Below are 9007 nucleotides of genomic sequence, written 5' to 3'. Positions count from 1 at the left end.
TCTGTTCATACTTGACAGCACTGCACGACTCCGTTTCAAATATGTCATTTTATTACATTTCTATTCATATCTACCTACACGTTACGTCACGTTTAACCCTTTGCTGCTACGAGGTTTTTCAATGTCCAAGCGAAAAATGCTAACATTTGTAATTACTTTATAAAAAAATCAGTTGAGGTAGGATAGTCACAGTGCTATCCATTATTCCATTTTTGTAAATCCTTTGTAAAAAAGGTTCGGCAAACCTTTAACAATGCATTTACAACCTTTGAACAATACGCGGCACCTTCTGGGTCCGGTGACTAGTCATCAGATCAAGCAGCATCCCCACATCTTCATCGACTGTGGGAGTTGTTTTAAGGACACCGGGCAAAAATCGTGTAAGGTTATCAAAAATAACTACAGTGGATAGTTTTGATCAAGAGGTCATCAGGCGAACTATCTACGATTTTCATCTAGTTCATAAGACATTTCCGACCCTACAAAAGTTATTAGAAGTTTTGAAAGATAGTTTAAAATTTAAAGGTGCAATTTCTTCGTTAAGAGTTATCGTTCGTAGGCTAGGTTTCAAATGGAGAAAGATGAAAAATAATAAACAAATACTTATTGAAAAAAGTGTAATTCGACTGAAGAGATCCATATATTTTTCGAAATTAGAAGAGTATAGATTGCAAGACCGCCTTATAGCAAATAAACAACAAAGTGTAGCGCTTTCTTTGCGAATTTATTTTATTATCTTTGTAACGGTCGGGACTTGGGCTGGACACCAGCGCCTTGTCCATACAAACGTATTAGACTTCTCCCTTCCTCAATTATGGCACTAGAGAAATTATTTTTTAATGTGCTATGGATATCCACCATTGGAATGCATCTATCGTTTTATTTTTTTGAATAGTTATTTTTTATAGGAGCTAGGAGCCGCCAAACATCTATAAAATCGCCTCTTTTTTACACCCACGAAAAGAGTCCAGCGTGCTTATTTAACGGTCGATTTTAAAAAAAATACGCGCATAGTTGCACAGAAAATATCTTTTTCATACCGATGATGATTTTTTTTTTTAAATTGGTCCAGTTTTGGAGGAGAAAATAGGAGAATACGAAACCTAGATTTTGTCGATTTAAAATACGTATTATCTGGTCGAAGCGAAACTGTCGCATTCACTCAATATAAATATTGATATATATTGTCGCATTCACTCAATATATATATCGAAGAAAGGAACGGCAACAAAATTAAGGTTTCGGGTGTACAGCCCAGTTATAATAATGAAAAGGACTGCATTATTATCAAAATTCGAACACTTTTAAAATCACTTATTTCCTGTTTAATATAATTTATATCCTATCTATTTTTCTCATTTTTTAATTCGTATTAATTTTTGCATAAGTACGTTTGTTTTACTTATGATTTAAAAAAAAATGCTATTTATCATTTTATTCGTGGCACGTATTCAAATATTAAATAAATATGCCATCCAAATTATATCATAGATCTTAAAAACATTACACGATCGGTTAAAATAAAATATATAAATATTAGCGTGTTTCTTTCAACGGCCTGTATATGAAAAATGCATTTGTGTGAGTACTGTGTACGCGTCATCTGATGTGCAATCTATCATTCGAGAAAACGAGAATTACGTTTAAAGCTGCCATTCTGTTAATCTGTCGTTCGTTTGTCTGGCGATTTTAGAGCGGATGCACCAAACCCGGACTAGTGGTGCTGACTGTATTTGTAATCTAAATATTTTCTTTTATGAATATACGTATCTTTTTTGTTTCACTACTGCTTTATTTTTATATTTTTATTCTGTATGTGTGCCATTAAAATAAATAATTATTCAAAAGATAAATTATTTCTAAAAAATTTCACATACGTAGATATTAAAAAAGTAATAATAACAAAAAAGTTGTCGAGCAATATTTCTGGTAAACCGCTTCGTTCTTTGACAAAAGGGCCTCTCAGACTGTATTCGTTGGGGGGGGGGGGGGAGGGGACTCATATTGAGGGCTTTAAGGGTCGAATTCTTTGATGTTTAAAGTGATTTTATTTTATTTTATTTAAAAGGCTCACCAAAAATGTACATACATTACACAATATATTCTTTACATATTTATGATTCTGGTATATATGTATGTACATCACTTATAGGTGTGCACAACATTATTTAAGTATATTACAAATTATTTTCAAATGTTAAACAATTAATCTAGAATACATTAGAACAATTAAGAAAACAATAACAATAATACTTCGATTACAATAATTATAATAATAATAACAATTTCTTCCTAAACATCATAATGGAATCACTAAAAATATCTATATTACATATTTCAGAGTTTACTTCATTATAGGTTCTACACAATCTTGCAATAGGTGCATTTAATCCGAGATTAATATTACAGACAGGGATATGGAAGGTTTTAGTTAAGGGGATCTAGGGTATCTAAAGGGTATATAGAGATTTATAGAGATTTTCGTGAGTTTTGGGCGAGCGCTCTGTGGGCAATAATCACCGAACCGTTTGAGATAAATAAATAAATATGATCAGTGACAGAGCGAGGGTCGAGCAAAGGCGTGTTTGGGCCGGTGATAAGTCGAGAGGGGAGTGTGATTGCGAGGCGAGTGTTGGTGTCGGTGCCGGTGCGGTTCTGCAGGGAACGATGCCGGTCGCGGGGGCCGGAGGGGGCGGAGGCGCCGCGCGGTGGCAGTTGGCGCTGCTGGTGGGGGCGCCGCTGGCCCTGGGTCTGGGCTACCTGTGGATGCGCCACCGGCGGGAGCGCGCGACTTCCACGGAGGACATCGGCATCGGCATTGGCAACCTCAGCGGCCGCTCCGACACCCGCTCGGCCGCCGTCTCCCTGGACGAGGCGGCGCCCCCCGACGCGGCCGCCGCCCTGGAGCAGGCGCTGCGCCTCAAAGTGCAGGGCAACAAGGCGTTCCACGCGGCCGATTACGAGGAGGCGGTGTCGCTGTACGAACGCGCCATCGCCGCGTGTCCCGCCGAGAAGCCCAAGGAGTTGGCCACTTTCTACCAGAACCGGTCGGCGTGCTACGAGAAGCGCGAGCGCTGGGATCTGGTGAAGCGCGACTGCACGGAAGCGCTGCGTCTGGACGGCCGCTACGTGCGCGCTTTTCTGCGGCGCGCGCGCGCCGCCGAGAAGAGCGGAGACCTCGCCATGGCCCTCGAGGACGTCACGGCCGCCTGCATCCTCGAGCACTTCCAGGTACACTTCATTCTCTCCTAAATATCCCACCAAACCATATCGGAGAACCGTATATGGTTTGGTGGGATATTTAAATATACTAATTATTGTAATAGTGGCTAGTGTAACCCGGCTTCGCTCGGTGTTTGTCATATAAACCGCTTAAACATGGCTGACCTAATAGTAAACATTCATTTGTTTTTTTATTCAATTTATTTGAATTATAATAAAAAATCAACGACAGCCAATCAGAAACAAATGAGTTTTTTTTATATATATTTTAAAGAATCTCAACTAAAATTAGAACCTGGAATCGGAACTAAAAAAATAATCCAGAACTGAAATAGGAATTGGGTTCTGGAACTGAAATAAGCATCAGGAACTGGAACTGAAAGAGAAATCAAACTCAAAAACGAAATCGATATCGTCATCATAGAAAATTTAATTTTTTCAATACGGATTCTACAAGCCAAAATTTACATACATAGTCTCTTTCGAAATTATATTATTATATATTTGTACGATCCTTATTATCCAAAAATAACAAACATGAAAGTAAAATTTGTACGATTTAATAATAACCATTTTTTTAATTGTATCAGTAAATTTTTAGAATTAGAAAAAAATTATATACAATGTGTAAAAATTTAATATGAAACATCTGTCAAAACGTGCCAAAAACCGTTCATTCCTTGATTTATTTATTCTGCAAATACAGATTGCATAACAGAATTAACTCGAATACGACATGATTTGTCATTTATTTCTAATTTCAACCAAAATGTGAAAGTAATTGCCCGTGATCTTCCTCGTATTAAAAATACAAGATTCGAAAACACTAAATCTTAATAACTAGCAATTTCGTATCATCATCGTTTACAGCCGTTCACTGCCGGTCCAAAACCTTTCCCAGTTGCTTCCATTTGTATTCCCTTTTCCATCTCATGCACACATATTTTTTTTAATTTCGTCCACTCATTTACCTTACAGACTTCTGTTCACCCTTTTACATACTCTCAGATATCATTACAGTACTTTATTTGCCCACCTTTCGTCCATTCTTCTGGCTACATCACCCACCTTTACTATTTCGATCTCTTTACTCTCTCCACTTTATCCACTACCTTTATCATACTTCTCACCCATGTATTCCATTTCCTATCTCTCCTCGTTATGCCGATCATACTCATTTAAGTGCATTAGACTTTATGTAACATCTTGTCGTTCAATGTCCAAATTTCACATCCATGCATCATCACTGACGAAATACATTTATTAAAGATCCTTTTCTTCGGGCAAAGTGGCATTTTTGATTTAAAAACTGCATTAATTCCTCCAGATGCACTCCATCCTAATTTCATACATCTCTTTATTTCCTCTTCTTTACTTTTTCAATGTAAATAATTACCAACTGTTTCTACTATTTTATCATCTGATGAAATGCTATCAGAAATTTATGCTTTTATTCAATATCAAAATTTTTTATCGTGTTCTAGGTACGAACAACTCTAGTAACTGCCGATCGAGTACTCAAAGCCCTCGGCAAGATGCGAGCCAAAGAACACACATCCAGTCACAAACCTTCACCTCCTAATGTGCGTTATGCGAAAGCTTACCTGAGTTCGTTTGCTAAAGATCCGGTGACCGGTGAACTGTCACCGGAAATAGAAGGAGCCCCGGGAGACGGGTTCTCTGCAGCTAGAATTGCCCTCGCAGCGGCACAATACGAACAAGTTACGGAAGCTTGCGATCGAGAAGTTTCCGCTGATGGACCACAATCTTTAGAAGCTCGTCTGTTGCGAGGAACTATCCGCCTACTGAGCGGTGAACGAGAGGCTGCCTCCGAAGATTTGACTGCAGTGGTGGACAGCCCCAATGCGTCTCAAACCCTGAGGACGAATGCCTTAATCAAACGTGCCACCGTTCACCTGCAAGCCGAAGAAGTGGAAGCTTGCGAGCGCGATTTTCAACAGGCCATCTCCTTGTCTCCCGAAAACTGTGATGTATATCACCATCATGGTCAGGCGCTAATACTGTTGACACGTTTCGATGATGCGTGTAAGGAATTCTCCAAAGCTTTGAAGCTTCAACCCGATTTCGCCGTAGCCCATGTGCAGAAATGGTATGCTCACTACAATCATGTGAAAGAGGAACAGAAAATTACAGAAGAATGGGAAAATATAGCCACTTCCCTTGATATCGTTCTTAAAAAATTCCCCAAGTATCAAGAAGGCTTCGTAATGTATGCTGAAATATTATCCGACAGAGAATTATACGATAAAGCGAGGCAACTATTTGAAAAAGCTATCGAAATAGACCCTCAGAATGCTAACGTCTATGTTCACAATGCTATCCTACACCTCAAGATTTCGAGCGACGTCGATAAAGCTGTAGAATTAATCGCCAATGCTATCAAAATTGACGATCAATGTTTATTCGCTTATGAAACTTTAGGCACTATTGAAGTTCAAAGGTTTGTTATGCAAAGAAATATTTGTCAAAATGCATCAATACTTAAGAAATCCAACTTTAAATTAATCAATATTCAATTATTTTTATGTTTCAGAGATAATTTGAGGAAAGCCATTTCGCTCTTTGAAAAAGCCATTCCCCTAACTAGGACTGAGAATGAGATGACTCACGTGTTTTCCCTAAGAGATGCTGCAGCTGCCCAATTGAAAGTTGCTGAATTATGGGGATTAAATGCTCCCACTATAAACTCGGATTAATCAATACATTGGCAACATTTGTACAAATATTTTTTTTATTGTCATTTTTATTTGTATGTGTAAATATGCAGGCATATATTTATGATCGTATGTACGTATATGAATGCGCATTTACAGATTTTACGCTAGGGCTGTTATAATTCTAGATATAATAGTTAGTGAAATGTAAATTTAAAAAAAATACGATCGATCGCTTCTATTGAAGCATGTTTTAAGTGCTTTATCCATTTGTATATTAGAAACATTAGATATTTCTGTATGTTTTCCTAATTCTTTTTAAATATTTCCTTATGCCTCGATTTAAATTTTTTGACTTATAACTCCGTCCATGATTCAGAAATACACAATAACAGCTGGTGAAATTCCAGAAAACAAATGGAGGTGCTGAAAAGGTGAAAGATTAAATTGAATCTGTTGGTTTTATCTCTATTTGCAATCGTAATTATTGTTTTATTATTTTTAAGCTGTGAAATTGTTGTTTTTTATCTCTTGACGTTGGGAAAACATACTTTCAATTCTAGTGTTTTGCTTGTTAATAGATAAATCAATTTAATAGAAATTGAAGTGGTGAAACACCATGGATTTTCAGCAGAAATATAAAATATGTGATGTATAAAAAGTTTAATTTGCAAGATTGATTTGAATTTTGGACCTAATTAATAATTCCAGATTTTTATTATAAAATTGTTTCAATAAATAAATGTTTATCGTTTAAAAGCTGTATTATATTTTTCCATCTCTATCGACATGTTAACTATTATTACAAGCCTTTTCTATATTTCACTTTTTATTAAAATTGATCTTACCACTGTCTTGCTAACTAAAACAACATTGCGAGAATTTCGTGCATCTTTAATTTACATTAAACATACAATATGTAGGGGTGTGTTGCTAAATTCTTAATTGTGGTTCGCCTTTTTTCAAAAAGTTCATCTCCCAGGTGGATAAAAGAAGGGTAAAAAGAAGACCGCAGGGAAGATGGATAAACTAAATTAGGAAAATATGTGGGATGAGATGGATGAGAGTTGTTAAAATTGAGCTGAGTGGAAGCGTGTTGGATAAGCCTTCATCCAGCAGCGAATAGTGACTGTAGATGATACGAACTGAAGACGTTCCATAAAATTCATCATTAGTGTACTACCTAGCTTGTAATCATACATAAATGAGAGTGTAGGAATCTCGTCATCGTCATCGAAACATTCGAGAATATTCCACAACAACAAACCACATTCCTTGCAGAACTCACACACGTAAACAACCCGTGCACTTCTTGGAATCAATCGCCAAATCCTTCGAGAATGATCCACCCTTCACACTCGAGCGGAACGAAACCCAGACGACGCACACCTGCAGCCATTATATTAAACTCAAGCGGAACGCCCCTACCAGTCGAGTGGAACCAAAACGGTCGAAACACGCCGCCACCATTAAACTACATCGAGCGGAACGGCGCCAATCGTTCCAGAAAAGTCCACCCCATCGACAAAAGCAAATTCCTCGCTTACGCATCAACAAACCACCACCATCGATCAGGTGATTCCAGAAACACTATAAAAGGAGGTACAACCCAAACAACGCACAGCACCAGACCAGTCGACCCACAACAGCAAGCGTCGACACACAGCAGCAGACCAGAGACCTTCTGAACATAGCCGAACAACGAGCCAGCAACACACTGCCGCATCCAGAGACCTTCTGAACATAGCTGAATGCCGAGCCAGCGACACTACCATATCCAGAGACCGCTGAACGACATACTTTTGCCCACAAATATAATACCTTTGTACAACCATAGGCAAACAATAAAACTTTATAAAACAAGCACAACAGTGTTTCGTTAGGCTGGGATACGGTCAACACATCGCTACCCCGCCTACAAGAGCATGAGATACTTGCCTTTTGGTAGGTCTGACGTAAAGACGTGCAATAAACACTGTCTTGTCTGATGCACACGTTCATTTGAAACCTCTTGATCGTAATCCTACATACATGCATATGGCAGGGTTCGGTGATAATTCCGCACACGCAGGCCGCGCCTAGGAGCTCGGCCGCTCTTTAATTTTATCAGCATTTGTATAAATCATATTAATAAAAAAAAATTAAGTGCATGCGAGTAATGCAAAAATCTTACCTTGTGAGAAATATAGTATTTTATACCAGAAAACCAAAACGTTTAGTTCTGAACAGGACCAGACGACGAGAGTGACAACGTTTTCAAGTTCATTCGAGAAAAGATAGTGTTTTTACCAGAGAAATTAATATTAATAGAAGTGGCTTTAGGTGTTCTCTTGTTGTCAAGTGGCATTCTGTCCACGGACAGATCTAAATAATTTTAGCATCAGTCGTATTTGATGCTTAGTGCTCGACGTATGTCCGGTAAAAACTTCTCTGCTTGTTTATATTACTCGTAAGATGGGCAAGCATCGGTAAAAATTGCACAATACATTCAGAAACCCCCAATAAACAACATGGGATACATTTTTAAAAGTAAATTGATCCGATTGTATTCCGTGCGATGTAGCGTATTTATAGAGACGTACCGCGTAAAATTGACAACAATTATTTATTTGTAAGGGCCCTTCTATTCTTATTACATCTCTGGTTTTTACCCCCAATCCCACATTTAGGACATAGTTCTTTCGATGACCAACCAATTCTCAACATCCTCGAATATATACATCTGGCAGTCGCAAAGGTAGTAGAACATAAAAGACCTAGCTCTATACGGAACGAAGCTATACTTTCTATTCCGTTATTTCCCCGAATTAGTTTGGGTGTATTACAAGTTGTAACTTGCAACAGCAATTCACAAGTGTACAACAAGACAAGTCTTAAACAACGTAAATGCATTTTAAAAAGTACGATGTCTTGTTTCGTAATTTTTTCGACTCGTTTAAAGGTCTGTTCATACCTAGTCGGCACGAACCGACTTCAGCAGGTATCCAGCCTTACGAAAAGTATTCTTTGGTACATTTTGTATGGGCAGTGGCGGACTGGGACTGAAATCAGTGCATGCCAGGAGTCAAAGGGGACCCATCCAGGGTTAAAACATTTGTCCCCCCCCCCCA

General features: G+C 38.2%; 1 protein-coding gene across 1 annotated transcript; it reads left to right on the top strand.

The window, feature by feature from the left end:
- Positions 1-2037: 2037 nt before the first annotated feature.
- Tom70 (translocase of outer membrane 70) lies at positions 2038-8014 on the top strand. Its single transcript, XM_077431267.1, has 3 exons — positions 2038-3231; positions 4707-5683; positions 5777-8014. Exons 1-3 carry the CDS (start codon positions 2548-2550, stop codon positions 5937-5939), a joined length of 1824 nt encoding a protein of 607 aa, XP_077287393.1. The 5' UTR covers positions 2038-2547; the 3' UTR covers positions 5940-8014.
- Positions 8015-9007: the final 993 nt, after the last annotated feature.

This window comes from Arctopsyche grandis, chromosome 5, assembly GCF_051622035.1.
Source record: "Arctopsyche grandis isolate Sample6627 chromosome 5, ASM5162203v2, whole genome shotgun sequence".
Lineage (NCBI taxonomy): Eukaryota > Metazoa > Arthropoda > Insecta > Trichoptera > Hydropsychidae > Arctopsyche > Arctopsyche grandis.
This window is presented reverse-complemented; position numbering and strand designations above follow the sequence as displayed.

Excerpts from the sequence above, each read along its gene's own strand:
- Tom70 (XM_077431267.1), top strand. The coding sequence starts at position 2,548 with ATGATCAGTGACAGAGCGAGGGTCGAGCAAAGGCGTGTTTGGGCCGGT. Across the intron at positions 3,232-4,706 it reads GCATCCTCGAGCACTTCCAG|GTACGAACAACTCTAGTAAC; the intron begins GTACACTTCATT and ends ATCGTGTTCTAG. Across the intron at positions 5,684-5,776 it reads GGCACTATTGAAGTTCAAAG|AGATAATTTGAGGAAAGCCA; the intron begins GTTTGTTATGCA and ends TTTATGTTTCAG.